Source organism: Amphibalanus amphitrite, unplaced genomic scaffold (genome assembly GCF_019059575.1).
Source record: "Amphibalanus amphitrite isolate SeventyFive unplaced genomic scaffold, NRLGWU_Aamphi_draft 000123F_arrow, whole genome shotgun sequence".
NCBI lineage: Eukaryota > Metazoa > Arthropoda > Thecostraca > Balanomorpha > Balanidae > Amphibalanus > Amphibalanus amphitrite.
Window position 1 is genome coordinate 1,003,642 of NW_024881618.1, and position 22,607 is coordinate 1,026,248.

Sequence of the window (22,607 nt, forward strand, 5' to 3'; positions counted from 1 at the left end):
GCCGCATCTTTTGACACCAACCGCATTTTTGGGTCAGGTCAGGTCACTGACCTATGACGTCATAAGTGAACCTCTGCACGGTCTTCAGATGTCGCAACTTCGCAACGCCCTCACTGCCAGAGGAGATGTCACAGGGAAATGAAACTTGCAGGATCTAGTATCCATTATGAGTCTCACAACTTGTATATCTCGGATTTTTCCTAAAGGTCATATGAGGTCAGGTCATTTTCGTGACCTCACCATTATAAGTCAATGGGGAAAAATGAAAACTGCTATTCTGGCGCCGGGAACGATCTCCAACTATCTCAAGCACACAGAATCGTGATTTGATGCACTCCTTGCAAGGTTAGATGCGTCACTTTTGCAATGTTAACCTTGCGTGACGTCATTTATGACGTCATCAAGGTCATATTAGTTTTTCGTCAATAACTCTTGATCAAATTGAGCTAGCGAGTCGAGAAAGCCACCAATGGACTCAGGAAGACCTGCCAAATCGAATGATATGCGATATGACCTCTTTCGACCAACTTCGTGACCTGGGGGTGCTGACCTGACCTTGACCTGAGGTCAACACCCAAAGTTGACCTGACCCGGACAAAAAGTATATCATTCGACGCGCCTGAGCGAGGCGAACACGATGCTGCCAAAATCGCGGCTCTGCGGCCGTTTTTTGCGAAGTTATTCACCAAAAACTGAACCGTACCCTGGGGCACTTGACCTGACCTCAGAGGTCACCGGTTGACCTAGGACCTTAAAATCGGGTACCAATCTCTGCGTCTCGTAACGGCGCACACGCTCGTTTTTTCCGCGACGCGCTAGCTCCACCAGGGGCGAAACGGCGAGGGGGGGTCGTACCCGCCCCCCCCCCTCGGCCGGCGCGTATACAGAAAACCAATAGGTCCGGCGAGGGTTAATTGGAGGAATAGGACTTAGGAGGAAATGCGATTGCAAATCGACCCACATCCCTGTGTTAGCCAATGACGCCTTTGGGGCCAAGGTTGGGGGTATTCAGTTTAGCCTTTTTGTTTTTCTGTGATATCTCCGGCACTGTGAAAGATATTGGCTCCTTCAGATGAGTGCCTACTCCAGTCACTACTTATATCCAGTAGCCAGTAGCCACTTAGATGATTTGGGATCAATCAGGTGATAAGCGTACTTTCAGACGACCAGGGGCCCCCAGTCGACCAGGGGTTCCCAGGCGACCAGGTCCTCCAGATGACTAGGGGCCCCACTGCCCCAGGCGACCAGGGCCCTCCAGGCGACCAAGGGCCAATGCGATCAGGTCCCCAAAGCGATCAGGGGGCCCCAGGCAATCAGGGGGCCCCCATGCGACCAGGGGGCCCCATGCGACCAGGCCCCCGGCTACCAGGGCCCCCCAGGCGACCAGGGGCCCTCTAGGTGACCAGCGGCCCTCAGGCGATCAGGGGCCCCCAGGCGACCAGGGGATCCCAGGCTACCAGGGGCCCAAGGCGACCAGGGTCCCCCAGGCGACTAGGGGCGACCGGGGGCCCCAGGCAACCAGGGGCCCCATGCGACCAGGCCCCCGGCTGCCAGGGGCCCCCTGGGCGACTAGGTACCCCCAGGCGATCAGGGGCCTCAATATCATGCAACCAGAGGCCCCCCATGCGACTAGGGCCCCCTAGGCGACTAGGGGCCACAGACTATCAGGGGCCCTTACGACCAGGCCCCCGGCTATCAGGGCCCCCTAGGCAACTAGATGCCCCCAGTCGACGACCAGAGGCCCCCTATGCGACCAGGGCCCCCTAGGCGACTAGGGGCCACAGGCTATCAGGGACCCCCATGAGACCAGGCCCCCGGCTACCAGAGGCCCCCTAGGCGACCAGGGGCCCAGGAAACTGGGGGCCCTTGGATGACTGCAGGGGCCCCTCGGGTACGCAGGGCACATAAATGAAACTTTAATATCAATTTTTCTTCCGAGTAAAAGACGTTTTATCCAGTGTTTAAAAAATATCCTGGGGCCTGAGGGGCCCCCTGAGTGCCTTCGGCGCTCAGGGGGGGCCTTGGCCCCCGTGGCCCCCCCCCCCCCCTTGGGTACGTCACTGGTACAGAGGCCAGTTTCACCAATAAAAAACAGACGGCTGCGATTATTTTTTGACAAAACGATAGTCTATAAATCCTATTTACAGGTGGAAAAGTAATTGCTGACCAAATAATATAGCACTTGACTGTCTTGAGAGCTAAGTTATTACATTTTCAAGTCAGCGATTAGTATTTTCAGCAGCAAATGACATTTTGAGGCTATCGTTTTGTCAAAAAATAATCGCAGCCGTCTGTTTTTTATTGGTGAAACTGGCCTCAGAACTACGGCAGGTATCTGGAATAAATCCGGGGATGCTGAGATTCGAACCCTCGACCCTTGCCTCGACCCACGTCTCAAGCCCTCAAAACGAAGGCGCGCGGAGACATTTTCGGCGAACGCACAATACATTCGCCGATTATGGCGCGGTCTACCAAGTGGTCCTAGCTTTGCTTGTGATTCAACCAAATGACGTCAAAAGTACAATTTCTCCGCTGTTTCTCCGCTGTTTTCAATGTTTATTGTTTTTATCGGGTGAATTTATATAGCTATTCTTATCTAAATTGCAAGGAAGCATCTAAATTTTGTTACTTTTATATTACTTATAACTGAATTCTTCGAATGACTTTGGGTGGGTTATTTTTCAACGAAGTTCTTAGTTCTAGTGATGTCATAATATTATTCTATCTGTAATGCATTCATGTTTACTCATTCTCGTTACCTTGAATGAAATCCGCCTGTGTGGTGGCACGCGAGGAGCGTGTGTGGGGCGCGGAGGGGTGGACTGCTGTACATTTATTTATTTTTTCTTGTACGGTCCGAATACTAGCTTGATTGACGCTTTATATTGGTGCTGAATGTTCCATTGACTGGAAGAAAATCATGTACCCAGTAGGACAGCGTAAGTTGTACTTCGACCTTTGTTCTTTGTCTTGTATCTTGATCTTCGTTTTTCATTGTTCTTGAATCATGAATTACAATCAATTTAACATTATTATACAAGCTAACAGTCGCTTCTAAGCATATTCCCAGATATATTTGTCATGTTTTTATCATTTATATCATATTACAAATTGTGCTTATTATTTGTTATTTAGCGTTGTCAGGTTGTTAGAAAGTAGGTCATGACATTATTTCCTCATTTGTTGCTACTCTTATCATATTTTGTATAGATGCTAACTTTTCACTGTAGACTACCCTGTAAATGAAATTTTTATTGAATTGAGACATGTTTTAGAGCTTGCAGGTATAAATTTGCCTGTCCTGTAGGCTGCAGCTCAGTTGGTACAGCCCTGGACTCCCGGTAGTGAGAGCCCAGGTTCGAGTCACTCAGGCGCTCAATATTTGAGTCTCCTGACGGGGATGGTCTGCGGTTGGTGGGAGCAGCTGCAGCCAATTGAAGTCAGTTGAGTGGGACAGGCTGTGTCCGGCTTTGAAGGGCACGTTAAACTTTGGCATCTAAATTCTCCCGTTACCAGGAATTGCGCGATCAGATGGTAGGGGTCGGGGTCTACGCAACAAGCTCTACTTAGCGTGGGCTCCGGGCGTCAATCCGTCCATTCAAACATTTGAGCTAAATTTAATAAAAAATGAAATCTCACTTTAAAGTTATAAAAGGCATGTAATATCATTGAAGAGTTTTAGTTTAATTAATCTCAAAGGACCACCTTTTAGATTCCTTTGAAACAGGTTAAAGTTAAGATAAGCTGAGATGCTGACAGAACTTCATAAAATACTTACCAATAAAACAGTGTCAACACCAAAAAGGATGTCTGTCAACCATGGGTGGAACTTGGTGCTGAGCTGAGGGTCAAGGTGCCCAGGCATAACAAATTCGCTGCAGCCCTAGTGGTGAGGTGACCTTGACCTCTGCCATCTGTTGTGGGCTTCAAAGCCAAGCGGCTGTGGAATTGAGAGAGCTCGGGCACTCCCAGCTCAGCAAAAACTTCCACCTTTCCTCTCACAACTGCTTTCAAGGTAATTCTTTGCAGTGTTTAACCATTTTCCAGAAACAGGTGGTATTAGCTACCAAGAAAAAATGATTGAAAGCAGGTTAGAGGCCATTTTTGCTGCACTGGACAGTGAACAGCATCAGGCACACATCAAAACATGCCTGAAATTGGCACACATGCCACTTTCCTGGCTGCTAGGAGGGAGAGATGGTTAAAAAACTAATCTTTTTAATTGAAACCCCATGAAAAATTTATTGATTATCTAAAAACACAGCTTGAATGATATGGAAGGTTAAGCTAATGGGGTGGCTTAGCATGACATCATCTAACATTTTCACTAATAGGCTCTATGATTTTGAAAACATGTCCTTTTGCATGTTATGGTCAGTTGAATTCAGCAGTTGTCCGAACTGCTGAAAAAATGATGTAAATAAATGTAAAATGGTGTAGGTACATAAATTAACCCAGTACACTTTTACACATTTTGATGAATGTAGAAGAGATGCACATTCAACATGCAGAAACGCTTGATCTTATAAGTTGTTTGCAGTATGCACCACCTTTCTTGGCAAGTTGTAGGATATTTGGATGTGGCATCAAAAGAACGAGCAGCCTGAGTCATTGATTTCCTTGGTTAAAACTTAAAATGGTGCTCTTGATGTGTTCCTCTTCCTTTATGTTTTATTTACACATTGGGGCATCAACTCTAGGTACCAAGATTTGTATTTGTATCACAATGTGAATTTGTAAAAATTCCTTACATATCAAACAAAAAACAAATGAATGATAGATTATGTCCCAAACAACATATGCCTAAATATAATCATGATATGGATTCTCCTTTTTACTTTTGATTGCATCACAAGTCATAACCAAACAGAATCTGAAGGAGTGGTTTTGAGCTGCAAGCCTAATCCCCCAGGAACTGATATGTTATCTCATTGACACTAATTCGCTGCTACGTGGTCCTGCCTGATATCCACTAACTGTTGTATAGTCTCGTCTGACGTCCAGTGACCGCTGTGCCGTCCCGTCCGACACTCGGTGACCGCCGTGCCGTCCCGTCTGACACTCGGTGACCGTCCATCCCGTCCCGTCCGACACTCGGTGACCGGTGTCCCGTCCCGTCTGACGGTGTGCCCCCCTGTGTGTCCGGCAGCGGGACCGCCGGGCGCCGCGCCGCCGCCCGCCCTGCCGGTGGCCGTGGCGCCGCCGGCCGGCATCACGCCCGTCTCGCTGCTGCAGCCCGCCTCCGGCGCCGTGGTGGCTGCCGCCGCCGCCGCCGCGCCCGCGCTCGCCTCCGATATGCCCAGTGAGTGGCCGCGCCGTGAGTTCACAAACGGCGGCCCCCTGGCCTCACAGTCAGTGCCGTATGGCCACCTGACGGCCCCGTGAGCTTACAGACTGACTTCTACATGACCTCACATTATGCTATGGTCATGCTATCAATGAAAGTGTATTTGCTCTTTCATTAGGAAAACAATGCCATGCTAATCTGGTTGTGTTTGTGCCTCGGCTTGTTCTCACTGATTTCATCTGCTACTGCACCTACACAGTAACTTCGACCCACCAGCTTCATGGCCATTGGCTGTGCTTATCCGTTCTCAGTTGGAAGTATTCATCTTGGCCTGTCCTCTGTCTGGCAATATGATTCGCCCATTCGCCTTCGTATGCCCTGCACAACACTGACCCATCCTCATCCCGGCAGTAATCATCCTGGCCTATTCTGTGCCCAGTAATTTTCTCCCTCACTCACGCTGTCCGGCAGTATTCACCCTGACCCGTCCTCAGTCTGGCACTATCGGCGCTGATTTGTCCTCAGTCTGGCAGTATTCGTCCTGTGCTGACAGTGTTTTGTGTAACCCGCCTCTGTCTAGTGGTAGTAGTCACCCTGACCCATTCTGTGTTCGGCAGTATTCGCGGCGCCTCGCCGGCCAAACCTGGGCCGCGAGGGCCGCGGCATCCAGCTGCGCGCCAACCACTTCCAGATCACGATGCCGCGCGGCTACGTGCAGCACTACGACGTCAGCATCCAACCGGATAAGTGTCCCCGGAAGGTGAACAGGTACGTACCGGCTCGGCGCAGTGTCCTCTCGGCCCGGTGACAGTCGATAAACACCGCTGAACAGTGGCCGATAAACAGCCACCCCGGATCACAGCCTGTTTTCGCGAGGCGTGTGCTGTTTTCGTTAAGCGTGAACTTTGGATAGCAGTTCGCTTCAAGTGTGTTGTGGAATTTTATATATACACTTATAGCGATATGAAAACCCAATCTTGTTTCAGTGAAGCCTTTCTCTTTAAAACCATACAATGCGGTATTTGATGTCTCGTGCGATTGTATCCTGCCCTCTGACGACACATATTATTTAGCAGCTGATCACCACCAATGTGAGAATGCCCCTCACCGACCCACTGTTTCTCCCACTTTCCCACAGGGAGATCATCGAGACCATGGTGAAGGCCTACGCCAAGATCTTCAGCACGATGAAGCCTGTGTTCGACGGCCGGAGTAACATGTACACGCGAGACCCGCTGCCCTTCGGTAAGGAGAAGATGGATCTGGAGGTGACGCTGCCGGGCGAGGGCAAGGACCGCGTGTTCCACGTGTCGATCCGGTGGACGGCGCAGGTGTCGCTCTACCAGTTGGAGGAGGCGCTGGAGGGACGGCAGCGCGCCATCCCGTTTGACGCCGTGCAGGCGCTGGACGTGGTAATGCGTCACCTGCCGTCCATGAAGTACACGCCCGTGGGCCGGTCGTTCTTCTCGGCGCCCGAGGGCTACTACCACCCGCTGGGCGGCGGCCGCGAGGTGTGGTTCGGCTTCCATCAGTCGGTCCGGCCCAGCCAGTGGAAAATGATGCTCAACATCGATGGTAAGATATTTTTCTGTCAGGGGATGCCTGACTCGCTTGTGTCAATTGTTTGGTTGACTTTTGTGTAGGAGTGTCACGCATTATTATGGTCCTATTTTTACATTCACTTTGATCAGACAACCTACGTGTAGAATCCTGGTATGCAACTATCCTTTAGTGCCGACATTAATCTGCTGGTTTTCCGTGTATGTCCGTATGGCGGTCGGCCGCTCTGTGTCCCTTACGCCCGCAGACTGACATCCTGCCGTCCCCCCGCAGTGTCCGCCACTGCCTTCTACAAGTCTCAGGCGGTCATTGAGTTCATGTGCGAGGTTCTCGACATCCGTGAAGTCAGCGAACAGCGGAAGCCGCTCACCGACTCCCAGCGGGTCAAGTTCACCAAGGAGATCAAGGGCCTCAAGATCGAGATCACGCACTGCGGCTCGATGCGGCGCAAGTACCGCGTGTGCAACGTCACCCGGCGGCCGGCGCAGATGCAGTCGTGAGTGAATCCGGCCCCTGGGTGTGACGTGGGCGGATTCTGGGCTGGGTACTGCGTGGGAAGACATAATTGGAGTCACGATCTGGGAGTGGTAATGCGTAGTTCTGTAATTTTCCTAGATTATGCAATTTGTTGTGGGCGTGCATCCTGGTTTGGAGGCGTAAAAGGATTGGGCTTATAAGCTAGTCAGATGTAGCCTTTGGTAAACATAGATGCGTGAATATACATAGACGAGTGCTTACTGAATTATTAAACAACGTGGACTTTGATTTGGCCTTGCTTAGTATAAGCTTTGACGCTTTGACGATGAGGACATTGCCGCCTGTTGAGACAAATCCTAATTGCGTTGGAGCACGAAATCCTAGATGGTTTGAAACACCTGTCCTTCTTTGAAACTTCCGTATCGCATCTCCGCTTGGCGTACTGCTGGTGCCTGTTGTGGGTGTGCGCATGGACCCATCTAATGCGTGTGTCGCCGGTTGTGGCAGGTTCCCACTGCAGCTGGATAACGGTCAGACGGTGGAGTGTACGGTGGCCAAGTACTTCCTGGACAAGTACCGGATGAAGCTGCGCTTCCCGCACCTGCCCTGTCTGCAGGTCGGCCAGGAGCACAAACACACCTACCTGCCGCTGGAGGTGAGCTCAGATGCAGGGGCTGTAAGGCTGCGGAAGGAACGAAGCTATCTGGGCAGCTATCATTAGTCGCCTTTCATGCGAGTATGCTGCTTAAGGTATCACGAGCGACCACGATCACTCTCTGCCTATTTGGTGTGAATGTCTTCTTCTTAGCATCGATTAAAACTTGTTAACCGGATATCGACCAGCTTTCTTCCCTAGCTGAACTGTTTCGCTACTTGACGGCCTGAATACCCGTGTCTTGTGCCGTGGGACTGTGCCTGTCGGTCATCCCTGGTCCTTCGATAAATTCAGCAGCTGTTGCTGACGCCCGTCGTCCCGGACCCGTCTCCCTGCAGGTGTGCACCATCGTGGCCGGCCAGCGCTGCATCAAGAAGCTGACCGACATGCAGACCTCGACCATGATCAAGGCGACGGCGCGCTCGGCGCCCGACCGCGAGCGCGAGATCAACACGCTCATCAGGAAGGTGTGGGCCGACTTCAACACGGACCCGTACGTCCAGGAGTTTGGGCTCAACATCGAGCAGAAGATGATGGACGTGCGCGGCCGGGTGCTGCCGCCGCCGAGACTTCAGTACGGCGGACGGGTGAGTCAGGGACGGGTACAGGGTAACAGGGGACGGGTACCGGCCGGTTGACGCCGCCGAGACTCCAGTATGGCGGACGGGTGAGTTTAGTACGGGTACAGGGTATCAGGGGACGGGTGCGGAGTATTGGCCGGGTGCTGCCGCCGCCGAGACTCCAGTACGGCGGACGGGTGAGTTCGGGACGGGTGCAGGGTATTAGGGGACGGGTACCGCTGGGTGACGCCGCCGAGACTCCAGTACGGCGGACGGGTGAGTTGGAGATACATAGCATCAGCTGCGGGAGTTGGGACAGAGGATCAGTCGGTTTTGCTGTGTACACCGTGTGGACAGATGGCTGGTCAGTCGGGCGGATGATTACGGAGCGAGCGAAGCGAGCGTAGTCTTTCCTTAGATTAACGGAAATTTCTGAGTATGAGCGGCCGGCCGGCCGGCCGGCCGTGGTCACGCTTTTGCGAGGCTTATATCTCAGCAACCACTTGACCGATTTACACGCGGTAATTTTTGTAGGGTAGCTTCATTCCTTCTACCAAGTATTGGACTATTCCCGATGCATGTGGGTGACCCCTTATGCACGTGCCACGTGCAAAACGAAGAGGTGTCACTTTTGTAATTGTTGCAATATCTCGGTAACTACTTGGCCGATTGCGCTGAAAGTTGGCATGTAGCTAGGCACCCACTAGGCAATGCATGTCCATGTGCCAGAGTTGGGGTGCTGCTGCACGTGCGCACGTGCAGGAGTCGATTTCAGATCTCGAGAACGGCTGGACCGATGGCGCTCAAATTTGGTACATGGTTAGGGACCGGTTAGTAGGGTGCAGTGCAAAAGTCAGTTGGGACCCATTTTGCACGTGCGCACGTGCAGGGTGCCGCTTCCAGATCTCGAGAACGGCTGGGCCGATTGTGCTCAAATTTGGCACATCGCTAGAGACCGGTTAGTAGGGTGCCGTGCACAAGTCAGCTGGAGGTACCCCTTCGAAATTTCGCACGTGCAAGGCTCACCCTCTCGCTCGCTCCGTTAGTCGCCCCAAAAGGCGTTATACTGGTTCGTAACCCATTATTCATTGTGCCATTTAGTTGTACTCATCCCTATGGGTATATAGTGTGCTGACTTGCTAAGTGTGCTGACAACGAGTGACACTGACTGTCTCTCCTCTTCACAGACCAAGCAGCAGGCGGTGCCGAACGCCGGCGTCTGGGACATGCGCGGCAAACAGTTCTACAGCGGCGTCGAGATCCGCGTGTGGGCCATCGCCTGTTTCGCGCCGCAGCGCACGGTGCGTGAGGACGCGCTGCGGAACTTCACCCAGCAGCTGCAGAAGATCTCCACTGACGCCGGCATGCCCATCATCGGACAGGTGAGGGAGAGGGAGGAGCGGAGGGGAGAGGAAGGGAAAGGGCCCACCGATGCCGGCCCTGTAATCATTGGACAGGGTAAGGGGGCAGGGAAGAAGGAAGGGGAAAAAAGAGGGAAAGGGGCCACCGACAGCCCGACATGCCCATCATGTAATAGGGGGATTGGGGCTTTGAAAGGGGGTGATTAAGGGCAAGTCACATTCATTGACAATAAAAGAATGATGTTTGAAGATAGCGCGTCCTCTCTTAAGTTCTGCCTAGTCAGGCCGCTCCTGTGCTGCTGGGAGTTGCGACTGCGATCGTATCCTGACGTCGGCCCGCCTCTCGTTTCCAGCCGTGTTTCTGCAAGTACGCCACTGGCCCCGACCAGGTTCAGCCCATGTTCAGCTACCTCAAGACCAACTTCCAGGGCCTGCAGCTGGTGGTGGTGGTGCTGCCCGGCAAGACGCCCGTCTACGGTACGTCGCGGGCCCACACCGGACCAGAGCCGGAGCCGGGGCCGGTCTGGGCTCGGCAGGGGGCGCGGCGACTCACTCGGTCGGTGGGGTTAGCCTGTATACTCACCAGGGGCCCACACTAGTGTGGACTGCGGGGTCACCGCCTAGTGCGCATTGATTCCAATTCGGTGTCATCCCAGTTTTCACGGACTTTTCGTGGCGGGTTTTACGGTTGTGGCTCGTGACGTCTCTGCCTTACCCTGACCGGTCACTGTCCTCGCCTCTGCCACAGCTGAGGTGAAGCGGGTGGGAGACACGGTGCTCGGCATCGCCACGCAGTGTGTGCAGGCCAAGAACGTCAACAAGACGTCGCCGCAGACACTCTCCAACCTCTGCCTCAAGATCAACGTCAAGCTGGGCGGCGTCAACAGCATCCTGGTGCCCAGCATCCGGCCTAAGGTAGGTGGTCGGGCCCGGGGCAGTCTGGCAGCGGTGCCGCCTGAAGGCTGAAACTTTCTCTGGCATTGTAAATCGAAGCGACGTATGGAAACATTTGGCTCGGCTCGGGAGAGATTTACAGGATTTGTTTGGGAAGATATATTCTTGTTTTGCTGAATGACGTCCGTTGTAATGCCAAATTCGCTTATTCCTCACAGCTCTTTATGATCTTTGATAGATATTTGCGAGAATCATTTTAATGGCGACATTTCTTAACGAGTCATCATGTCTTCGTTACGAGTAATCATACAAGGCTGTTCAGTCTTCACTAGACAAGAGCAGCCAGTGAACTTGATTTTGTAGGGTAAAGGTGTCGCGTTGTGTACGTGAATTCTGCGCTAGGTGTCCCGACGTGCCCTGACCCTCCACCGTCCCTCGTCTCACAGGTGTTTAACGAGCCGGTGATCTTCCTGGGCGCTGACGTGACGCACCCGCCGGCCGGCGACAACAAGAAGCCGTCGATCGCGGCTGTGGTGGGCTCCATGGACGGCCACCCGTCGCGGTACGCGGCCACCGTCCGCGTCCAGCAGCACCGACAGGTTAGTCGGGGTACAGACAGGGCAATGACAGTGGGCTCCATGGACGGCCACCCGTCCCGGTACGCGGCCACCGTCCGCGTCCAGCAGCACAGACAGGTCAGTGGCAGCAGTACAGATGGGCTAGTCAGGGTGGTCCAGTGGTATGGAGAGGTCAGTCAGTGGTACAGACGCGCCATTCGCAAGGTGGCCCAGTGGTACAGGCAAGTCATCTTCATTGGATGGGGGCGGGGGGGGGGGGGGGGAGGTGACTCGATGCCAAAACTTTCTGCTGTGTGTTACCCTCCGTTACGTCAACGGCGGTGCTGTATACCTGGACCTATGACACGACCCTCCCCTCCCGCTTTAAAACCTGTGGCAGCGCTGCCGCCTGCCTGGGTTACCACTGACGCGACCGTCCCGTTCTGTCCCCACAGGAGATTATCCAGGAGCTGAGCTACATGGTGCGCGAGCTGCTCATCCAGTTCTACAAGTCGACCCACTTCAAGCCGATGCGGATCATCATGTACAGGGACGGCGTGTCCGAGGGCCAGTTCCAGCCGGTGCTGCAGCACGAGCTGGCGGCCATCCGCGAGGCCTGCGTCAAACTCGAGGTGGACTACATGCCGGGCATCACGTTCATCGTGGTGCAGAAGCGCCACCACACTCGCCTCTTCTGCTCCGACAAGAAGGAGCAGAGCGGCAAGAGCGGCAACATCCCGGCCGGCACCACGGTCGACTCGCAGATCACCCACCCGACAGAGTTCGACTTCTATCTCTGCTCCCACCAGGGCATCCAGGTGCGTGGCCGGTCGTAACTGACTTGCAGGAATACTGTATGGGTATTCAGCTAACAGCTAGAACTTTGAAAGGCTGATTGGGAAGGATGAATGTGTTTTTTTTTTTTTAGAAATGACGGATTGCGACAATGCAAACTCTCATAGGAACCGGCGAGATTTCTGTTCATATTTTCTAATGGTATGTTTCCCGTCATATAATTTATATTTTGTGCCTTGAGTTATGTTCTTTTGAATTTATTGAAGTTTCAGTAATTGCACGATACATTTTTATTCGTATGAGTTTTGTTGGCTGCGCCAGTGAATCGCCTTTCATATTCTCCGTGCACTGTTGCATCGGTTACTGCTCAGCATTTGACCCCCACTCTCCCCTTCTCAGGGCACGTCTCGTCCGAGCCACTACCACGTGCTGTGGGACGACAACCGGTTCGACAGCGACGAGCTGCAGCAGCTCACCTACCAGCTGTGCCACACGTATGTGCGCTGCACGCGCTCGGTCAGCATCCCGGCGCCGGCCTACTACGCCCACCTGGTGGCCTTCCGGGCGCGCTACCACCTGGTCGAGAAGGAGCACGACAGGTCAGTAGAGGCTGGGGTAGATAGGGGGGGGGGCGCGCTACCACCTGGTCGAGAAGGAGCACGACAGGTCAGTGGAGAGACTGGTATAGAGGGGGGGGGGGGTCCGCTACCACCTGGTCGGGAAGGAGCACGACAGGTCAGTAGAGATAGGTGTATAGAGGGAGGGGTGGGAGTGGGGGTCCGCTACCACCTGGTCGAGAAGGAACACGACAGGTCAGTGGAGACTGGTATAGAGGGGGGGGGGGGGGGCGCTACCACCGGGTCGAGAAGGAGCACGACAGGTCAGTGTAGAGACTGGTATAGAGGGGGGGCCGCTACCACCTGGTCGGGAAGGGGCACGACAGGTCAGTGGACTGGAATATGGGAGGGGGGGGGGGGGGTCCGCTACCACCTGGTCGAGAAGGAGCACGACAGGTCAGTGTAGAGACTGGTATATAGGGGGAGAGGGGGGGGCGCGCTACCACCTGGTCGAGAAGGAGCACGACAGTCGAGAGTTCAGCCGATTGGGGCAGCGTGAGGGTAGAGGAGGGAGTGAGGGAGATGATTTACATAACAAGGTTTTTGGGGATATAGCAGTTCTTCACAGACGTAATATGTGCTAGGTGTAAAGTATGGTACAGTTGTGTTGGAGGACGTATTTTTGGCTGTGGTGGCTGGTGGCCCACAGAGCGGGCAGGTGTGACGAGCAGGACTTGCTGATGTGTGTAGCAGTGTTTGAACTCGATCACGCTCTTAGCACTTCATACTCCATTTCCGAAAGGGCAAGACCAATGTAGGGTTATTCGAAAAATGACAGTGCATTAAATGCGCAGTCCTGTGACAAACTTAATCTGACATTTATTTATACGGCAACTCGTCTAATCACCCTGATCTGTTAATAATTTTCAGAAACGCTTTTCATTTTTCCTTGAAACGTAAATGACCCGAATTTTATGTATTTGGTCGAGTTGAGCTTAGCTTAGTATCGGCCCGATAAGTAGGTATCTATCAATCGTGGCACGGTTTTGGCGCCTGATCGTCCTCGTGGCGTTGCGATTCGATACCGATGCAGATATCTGGCTTAGCCGAGTGGTTCCAATCTATGCTCAGGAGAACGAGCAAGGACATGAAAACACAGGGACATTGTCCTCCGTGTAGCCTGGTGGATATTGCGTTCGTTCCAGAACTCTACCATACGGTTAGAATGAACCGGCATGTCGTTTGTAAAGCCGTAATGTTTGTTGCACAACGGGCTGTACGACCCGCTGTCATACATCAACGCTATACTGGCTTCATTTCTCTGAATTATCTTAAGCTGAACCACGGAGCTCATTAATTTTTATGAGTGTTTGTGCATTGGAAGGACCTAGTTGTCGAGTTTTATGTATCGCTCTATCTCTGCTCTTTGCCCAGTCTTCTACGGCCTGGATTCCTAAACGCTGGTATCCTCTCCTCTCCTATTGGTTGATGTGTCCGAGATCTTATACGCTGTCTCGTTTACGCCTTAGTTTTGGGGATTGAAATTATGTAGGCAGTGCAGAGTTATTGGGCGTGATGATTTGAGGGAGCGACCTGAGTCATCAAATATTATTAGCGGAAGTTAAGGAAATAAGACTGCCTGGGGCCCGCAGCCCAGACTCCGGGAAGTTGGCTGGGCGGGACTGTTGGGCCCTAGCAGTGTCCAGTCCCTTCTCTGGGTGGGGATGGGCCGCCCGCCATACCCCTGCCCGCCGTGTCTGTGGCGTGGCTGGAACAGTGCGGGCCACACTATCTCTCTGAGGTCCGGACCAACCTCGCCTGTCGGCGCACCGCTCGCCGGCCGGCTCTAGACGTCGCCGGAACACTGCCGCGGGAACCTGCACTTCCACCGGGCCCCCGCCGTGTAGCCGGGAATCGTACAGCTGTCGGCTGACGGTTTTTAGCTGCTGCTGACCCGGTAACCAGCTGTTTACCTGTCTAATAAACTGGCCCCGCCGGGCGGCCGGCTGGCGTGCAGTTACTGCATTTGTCTTTGTAGGGAAAAGGCCCGTGTCCTCCTGTGTACAGTGTTACCTCACCGGTCGGTTTTAAAGTGGCGGCACAGGTGCTGTGATGTTCCGCTGTGCTGTCGGCCCTGGCTGTTAGGGGATTGCAAGCCTGACATTTAAAATGTGTCGTGTTAACGGTTTGCGGTAGGTGTATTTTTGCTGTCTTCCGGTACAGCGGTGTGTTGTTTTCCTGCTTCACATGGCGCTCATTTCCGGGGACGATGTCCGGACCCGGTGGCTCCATTCACTTGCCGTCGCGCCGGTCGCCCGGGAAGCGCCGCTGACCGTCCCCCGCTCCGTTTTCAGCGACCCGACGTACCACTCGTCGTGCTCTGGCGAGGGCTCTCACCTGTCCGGCAACTCCGACGACCGCACGCCGTCTGCGATGGCGCGCGCCGTCACCGTCCACCAGGACACCAACCAGGTCATGTACTTCGCCTGAGCGCGCCGCCACAGCCGCCAGAGCCGCCGCTGCACAATAGGAGACAATTTGTACATAGAGAGGGAGGGGGCTGCGGCCCGCCGCGTCACACAGGGTGCTGCTGCCCGGCTCCGGCCGGCACCGCTAATCACCGACTGACCGCTAATCAAGCCACTGCCGCCGCCGGCCATACCCGCTTGCCTAGCTAGCCGCCTCTCTGCCCGGCCGCTCGCTCGTGTCTCTGGTGCCCAGGTGCCACTGTTAGCCCGCTGCGCGCTTCTAGTCATCTGTGTGCTAGCCGCGGGCGCTCCTAGCGGCCGGCGCGCGCGCCCCGCCGCCGTCCGATGGCGACCCCGCCCTGCGAGTGTGAGCGGGCGCCGCACGTATCTTCCATTGGCGGCCAGGTGCCGCCGTGCCGTCACAAGATATACGAGTAGCCGACGTCCTGGCGTGTGCCTCTCTCCGTCTGTCCGTGACTGGGTGGGCGCCTTTTGTAACGAAGCTGGAGCCGAGGTGCCATGGTGTGTGCTCACAATCACGTGCGCGGCTGAGGTGTCCGCGGCGGGCAGCGGCCGCCGGGCCGGGCCGGGCCGCCGACCATCTACCGAACCGCACTGCCGAGTGGGCTGTCTACAGTGAGTGTATATCGAGGAGTGTCGACTGCCCCGCGCGCGCCGCCGGCCTCCGCTGGCCGCGCGCCGGTCTAAGTGCCCGCGCTGTGCCACCCTTCCTGCCTGCCGGCCCCGGCTGCCGCGGCTCGTCCACCAACCATCACAATTATCTGACGTATCTCTTTTGGTTGTCTAGGCGCTGAGCATAGGCAGTGTGTTCCAGACGAGTTTCTGTGCTTTTTGTAGTGTTTGTATGCAGCATAGAGTGCGAACTGATTTGCCGAGGTTACGTGTAGCGTACCTTCCGTTTGGTTTGTATATTGTAGGCAGTCTGCTGCCCACGGTAGCAGCGCCGCCCGCCGTTGGGCCGCTCACCGAACCGCTTTAATAAGCTCGCTGGCCGGGCGGCCTGTGGCGGCCCACTGCCATGCAATCGTCCCCCTGTGTCTTACCCGAGAGCCGGCTGGCGGGCTGGGGTGTCTGCGCCGCGCGCTCACCAGTCCAGTCTGTTACTGCACGGCAGCGGTGCCGTCCGCTGGGACACGTGCGAGTCGGCCGGCCGCCCGGCGTCCTCCATTCCTGCCCTGACGGTCCCGAGAACCATGGCAAACCAAAGACGGCATATTCAGAGAGCGTTTTGATACGGTAGTTTTGGGCTGTACCGCCACAGTATCGCCGTTCGATCCGTCTGCACAACGGAACATTCTTTACGAGATCTAGGGCGTGTTTTACTACGAAGCGCTCGCGCGCGTGTGTGTGCTATCTGTTCGTGTGTGGTATTGTGTAGCCGCTCTGATGCGCCGCTGTCGGGGCCTGCGGGGCGGCCGGTGACAGACCCCCCGCGGCCGCGGCCGGCCGCCGCCCAGTCGGGCAGCTCGGGTCAAATGTCGAGTTTACGGGCGTGTGGCGCGCGCCGCCGCCGCTGCCAGCCGGGTAGGTGTTCTGTTGTGTTTGCGGCCGGTCCGGTGCCGCCCGGCCGCGTTCCGTCGTAGCGCTGCGAGCCGGGTCCGTCTGCAGTCTGTCGGCGACCGGCCGGCAGTTGTTAACTCTGGTAGCTCAGCCCGCCCGCCATCCAGCCGCCGCGCCGGGCGCGTCTGTCTCTCCGTGTGCCTGTGAGTGTGTCGGTCGGTCGGCCGCCGTCTGCCTGTAATCTGTGTGTCTGTGTGCGGGTGTGTGACGACGGCCGGCGCCGGCCATGTCCAGTGTCGGCGCCGGCGCCGGCCGTCCGTGCCCGGTCGGCGCGGCCCGCGGCCTCCAGCCGCCCCCACATATCGCCGAACGGCCGCCGAGCCGCCGCACCGGCCCGTCTCCGGTGTCGGCCGACACGCGCGCGCGCTCACATATCCCAGCGGGGAGCCGCCGCCGGCCGGGCAGCGCGTGCGCGTCCTGCCGGGTGCGCGCCGCACCTAGAACAATAACGGCATTGTAGGAGCTCAATAAACCGACTGCAGTCACTCTAGGTGTGTATGGAGTAAGGTGTCGAGTGGTGCAGTAATCAGGGGAGCTTGGAGGGAATGACTGATGACATAATGTGAATGGTGCCGCCAGTCACTGCTCTGGAATGGAAATGGGACCTGGCAGGGTATTGGGGAGACGGGGAGAGAAATTCATATAGTGGAAGATGCATATAATATCAATGCTGGGATGGGTAAGATGAACACTAAACACTGCACAAGTAAAGACTGGGCCAGGCCAGGGATGAATAATATCTATATGTTGGGATCGCCGGAGGGATTGAAGGCATGAAGAGGTTCGTTACTCATTCCCTGACCCTTCAGCGCCTTCTTGTCAGGCTCCTGTCATGTCGCCACTGTCGCCGTGCCCCACGAGCCGCCGGCGGAGGCCGAGGCCCACCGGAAGTGTCGGCCCCCGACCGTCATCTGCCCCTGTCGGCCGGATGACAAAATGACTCTGTCTGTCCTCCGGTGTCACTGTGGCGCCAGCTGACGGGCGGCAGCACCACACTCCGCTCTGATAATCTGGTGGGCCGCGCCATCGAAAAGAGATAGCGACACATGAAATTGGCTGTGTCCTGGCATTGTATTGATGAGCTGCAGAGAGGCATGATACGAGTCGACTCGTCCACCGGTGGTATTGCGGGCCAATCCATGGCGGCGGGCTGTCGCCTTGCGGGGTCCGGACCGGCCGGTAGCGCGGGACAGGTGCCTCCGTATCCCATTCACCGGGAGCTGGCAGGTAGGGCCGGTCAGTTCCGAGACCCGCGCAGGTCGGTCCGACAGTGGCCTTGGGTGTTGCCTCTTCCACATTCAGTATCCGGGGAGGGGGACGGACTGTCGGTATCTGAGGGAAGATCGTCGGTCGACGGGGAGGGTCGGTCGGACCACGTGGCGCTCCGGCCCGCCGTCGTTTCTCTGCCGTCGGTACCGACAGCGGGTGGCCGATGGGGGGGAGGGAGGGGAGGGTCGGCCGTTACGGGAGCGGCCGTTGTCGGCGCGGGAGGCGGTTATAGCCGCCGGCACCGGGAGGATGCGGCCGCTGTGCCGGCGACGCACCCGTCTGCCAGTGTCGGGTGAGGAGAGGGCTGGGCTGGTTAGGCGGGTGGGACGGGTTGAATTTTAGGGCCGGTCATGGTGGAAATGGTCGTTAGCGGCGAAGGCATTGACTGGAGGCTACCATGCTCATTATTTAGGCTGCCCTGTTCAGCATTTCCCCATTGTCACCCTTCTCTAACCTGCCTCCCTATAGGGTGCCCCGCTGTTATCCGCTATCCAGTGCACACTGTCTTCCTGTGACCAGGGAGTCCACTCAGCAGCAGCTGCCAGCTAACCGTACCACCACTGCCGCACGAAACCTGCCGCTGGTGCTGCGCTAAACACTCTCAGATCGATCGGCAGTCTCGGCCATGGTCATTGGTCACGGCCCACTGAGCCTACCAGCGCGGCGGTTTGTCCTCATTGTGAGAAGGCCGCACCCGTGGGAAGTCCGGCTCTTCGCTCGCTCGTCTGCACAGAATACGAGGTCTTATCTGAGCAGCTACAATGTGCTCCTCGTGATGACGCCTCAAACTGTTACTTGCTTGTTTTGTTTCTATTGTTTTTGTCGTCCTTTGTTCTTGGCACGGCAGTGGGATGCCAGTCTAAATGCGGTAATTAGGCGTAATCGCGTGTTATCCCTCGCCGGACCTATTGGTTTTCTACATACGCGCCGGCCGAGGGGGGGGGGGGGGCGGGTACGACCCCCCCCTCGCCGTTTCGCCCCTGGTGGAGCTAGCGCGTCGCGGAAAAAACGAGCGTGTGCGCCGTTACGAGACGCAGAGATTGGTACCCGATTTTAAGGTCCTAGGTCAACCGGTGACCTCTGAGGTCAGGTCAAGTGCCCCAGGGTACGGTTCAGTTTTTGGTGAATAACTTCGCAAAAAACGGCCGCAGAGCGCCGATTTTGGCAGCATCGTGTTCGCCTCGCTCAGGCGCGTCGAATGATATACTTTTTGTCCGGGTCAGGTCAACTTGGGGTGTTGACCTCAGGTCAAGGTCAGGTCAGCACCCCCAGGTCACGAAGTTGATCGAAAGAGGTCATGTCGCATATCATTCGATTCGGCAGGCCTTCCTGAGTCCATTGGTGCCTTTCCCGACTCGCTAGCTCAATTTGATCAAGAGTTATTGACGAAAAACTAATGTGACCTTGATGACGTCATAAATGACGTCACGCAAGGTCAACATTGCAAAAGTGACGCATCTAACCTTGCAAGGAGTGCATCAAATCACGATTCTGTGTGCTTGAGATAGTTGGAGATCGTTCCCGGTGCCAGAATAGCAGTTTGAATATTTCCCCATTGACTTATAATGGTGAGGTCACGAAAATGACCTGACCTCATATGACCTTTAGGAAAAATCCGAGATATACAAGTTGTGGGACTCATAATGGATACTAGATCCTGCAAGTTTCATTTCCCTGTGACATCTCCTCTGGCAGTGAGGGCGTTGCGAAGTTGCGACATCTGAAGACCGTGCAGAGGTTCACTTATGACGTCATAGGTCAGTGACCTGACCTGACGCAAAAATGCGGTTGGTGTCAAAAGATCCGGCTTGGATCAAAGGTCAGGTATGGCAAGTTTCAGCTCTCTATCGCCAGCGTGTTCGGAGCTATCGCGAAAAAACCCTATGGGGGGGGGGCGGCACCCGCCCCCCCCCCTCGGCCGGCGAGGGTTATATTACTGCTTCCTTGTTTTGTTAACGGAGCTTCTCTGCTCGTGGCTGGTGTAGTAGAAGTTTGGCTCGTATCCACATGAGACCTTGATCGCCAATTTCGGCCGGGTCCGGTTTGAGTCACGAGGGCCGCGTATTCGGGGAACAGTTGTCCGAGGTGTGAGGTGGGTCCCTGCCGTCAGGAGATTGGCACGCGGACATGAGGTGACGCGGCGGACTCTCCCGGAACCGTCCTCAGATCGGGCCGACCAGCCGTGACCGGCGCGGTGCGACTCATCACACAGCGGGAATTTGTGCCCGCCCGGTCCGACCCCACCGGGCGAGAAATAGGCCACCGCGTGTGTGGGGAGCGTGCGGTGTGCCCGGGATAGCGACGGGTGACACGGGAAGATGTCTATGTACGGTTTGTGTGAGGTTCAAAAGGCGAATATCCATTGTCCATTCAGCTATTCACAAGTCACAACGCATTGCAGGCGTGTCGAATAAGTGCCATAGTTCTGTTGGACTGTTTTTCGCTACTAGTGTGCAGTGGGACTATTTTTTGGCGACGACGCGGCCCATACTGGACACTGTGGCGCCTCTCAAGCGGCGTAAGGTTTTCAATCCGACGGCGCCATTTATAACGAGCGACACTAAGGATTTAATGTCGAGACGACGCGCAGCGCTTCGAGTTCAAGACCGTGACACTTACAAGACCCTCAACCGCCAGGTTCGGTCGGCGATCCGGCGCGACAGCCGTGAGGAGCTGGACCGGCGGCTGCGGGAGGTGGGACCGAGCGGTATGTGGCGCGTGGCGCGGCCTATCATCGGTTCGAGCAGGCCGACCCGGTCTGCTCCCAGCGCAGACGTAGACGCGCTGAACCGGTACTTTGTGTCTGTAGGCCCCGACACGGCCCGTCAGGTGGACACGTCCGGACCGGAGCTGCCGGTCCGCCTACCTCGGGTGACCACCGGCCGGTTCCAGGTGGCGCCCATCTCACCAGATGACCTGTGTCGTGTGCTTTCCCGAATGAGTAACTCTGCCGCGTGTGGCGCCGATGGACTGTGTATCCGCTTCATTAAGATCTGTCTGCCTTCAATCTGTCATGTCATCACTTGCATTGTAAACAGCAGTCTTGTGTCGCAACGTGTCCCGGACTCATGGAAGGTGGCGCTTGTTCATCCAATTCAGAAATCGTCCAAGTCTACCGAGGTCGCGAACTATCGGCCCATTTCTATTTTACCCACCATAGCGAAAATCGTCGAACGCGTTGTATACGAGCAGCTCTTTTACTACTTCGCCGCTCATCACCTCTTCTCGTCATCTCAGCACGGTTTTAGATATAACCACTCGACCGACACGGCGCTTTTATCCGTCACTGATCACGTGTTTACGGCTATGGACCGCAGTCAAATCACGCTTTTATGTCTTCTCGACTGTTCCAAATGTTTTGATGTGATTCCACATGACCCACTGCTGCACAAACTTCAACTATATGGCGTCGACACCCGCTGGTTTAGCAGCTATCTTGACGGTCACTACCAGCGGGTGCAGCTTCAGGATGCCGCCTCAGGGCGGATTGTGACTTCAGAGGCGCTTCCTAACCCGATCGGCACGTATCAGGGCTCAGCGCTCGGACCGCTTTTATTTTCGATTTATGCCAACGATTTACCTTTGTACACGGAGGGCGCTCACGTCGTGCAATACGCTGACGACACCCAGGTGGCAGTCAGCGGTGGGATCGGCGACATCGGCTCCCTGGTGCAGCACATGGAGCACAACCTGGCCCTTCTTTCTCGATGGTTCGGCAAAAACGGCATCAAAATTAACGCACGAAAGACCCAGTTCATCATTCTTGGCTCGCGACAAAACATTCAACGTCTCCCCACAGTAAACATCAAGTTAATGGATGCCGAGGTCGCCGCTTCCGCCGCCGTCCTAAACCTGGGTGTCACTTTCGACCAGCATATGACTTTTACCCCGCATGTAGACAGCGTTGTGCAAAAATGCACTGGCATCCTGTGCGGATTGAACCACAGCAGGCACAGTCTGCCTCAGTCAACCCTGTTGACGCTCATTCAGGGACTTGTCATTTCGCGCATTTTATACTGCTTGGTCGTATACGGCGTGTGTAACAAGACCCAGATGAGGCGCATTCAGAAGGTGTTGAACTTTGCCGCCCGTGTCTTATCCGGTCGAAGGAGGTACGATCACATCAGCGACGTTTTGGACCGTCTTGACTGGCTTACTGCAGAGCACCTGTATCTATACCGCGGTCTTATCCTACTGAAGCGCATGTTAATGACATCGGAGCCCGAGTCGATCGCCGGCGACCTAGTCACTCGTGGTGATGTTCACCATCGTACCACACGGAACGCCGACCATTTAGTCATGCCGGCGAGTCGATCGGAGTCAGGCAGGCGTCGTTTTAAGCACTCGATCGTTACCGCCTATAATGCTTTGCCACGTGAGTTGCGAAACTTTACTGGAGGCTTTAAGAAAGAACTCAGGCAACACCTGCTTATGAAGCAGCGGGGCGGCGTCGGCTAAGTGTACTTTACAGAGCAGGCGTGTGTGGGTTAGTGCGTGTGCGTGTGTGCATGTTGACCTAAATGACCGTTTTCTTTATCTTTGCGACTGCAGGGTGCGGAATAGCCACTGAACTATGTGGATGTGCC

The 22,607-nt window shown here is 55.3% G+C and overlaps 1 protein-coding gene across 6 annotated transcripts; it reads left to right on the forward strand.

Annotated features, from left to right (window-relative positions):
- The first annotated feature begins 2,766 nt into the window (after positions 1-2,766).
- LOC122381621 (protein argonaute-2-like) lies at positions 2,767-17,240 on the forward strand. Of its 6 annotated transcripts, none has more exons than XR_006256560.1 (15): positions 2,801-2,939; positions 5,150-5,317; positions 5,905-6,055; positions 6,426-6,862; positions 7,121-7,343; positions 7,832-7,979; positions 8,318-8,566; positions 9,727-9,921; positions 10,254-10,377; positions 10,649-10,815; positions 11,241-11,393; positions 11,807-12,169; positions 12,546-12,745; positions 15,058-16,952; positions 17,005-17,240. XR_006256560.1 is itself a non-coding variant. In XM_043366017.1 (14 exons), the coding sequence occupies exons 1-14, from the start codon at positions 2,921-2,923 to the stop codon at positions 15,191-15,193; spliced, it is 2,718 nt and encodes a 905-aa protein (XP_043221952.1). In that variant the 5' UTR covers positions 2,767-2,920; the 3' UTR covers positions 15,194-17,240. The 6 variants fall into 6 exon arrangements, 4 of the variants coding, with proteins under 4 accessions (XP_043221952.1, XP_043221950.1, XP_043221949.1 ...); XR_006256561.1 differs by having other exon boundaries at positions 5,150-5,302; XM_043366017.1 differs by having other exon boundaries at positions 2,767-2,939; positions 5,150-5,302; positions 15,058-17,240.
- The last annotated feature ends 5,367 nt before the right edge of the window (positions 17,241-22,607 follow it).

What these genes read in the sequence shown, in the direction of transcription:
- LOC122381621 (XM_043366014.1), top strand. An exon ending in GACTTCAGTACGGCGGACGG is followed by an intron (nt 8,567 to 9,726) that starts GTGAGTCAGGGA and finishes TCCTCTTCACAG; the next exon opens with ACCAAGCAGCAGGCGGTGCC. An exon ending in GCGTCCAGCAGCACAGACAG is followed by an intron (nt 11,490 to 11,806) that starts GTCAGTGGCAGC and finishes CTGTCCCCACAG; the next exon opens with GAGATTATCCAGGAGCTGAG.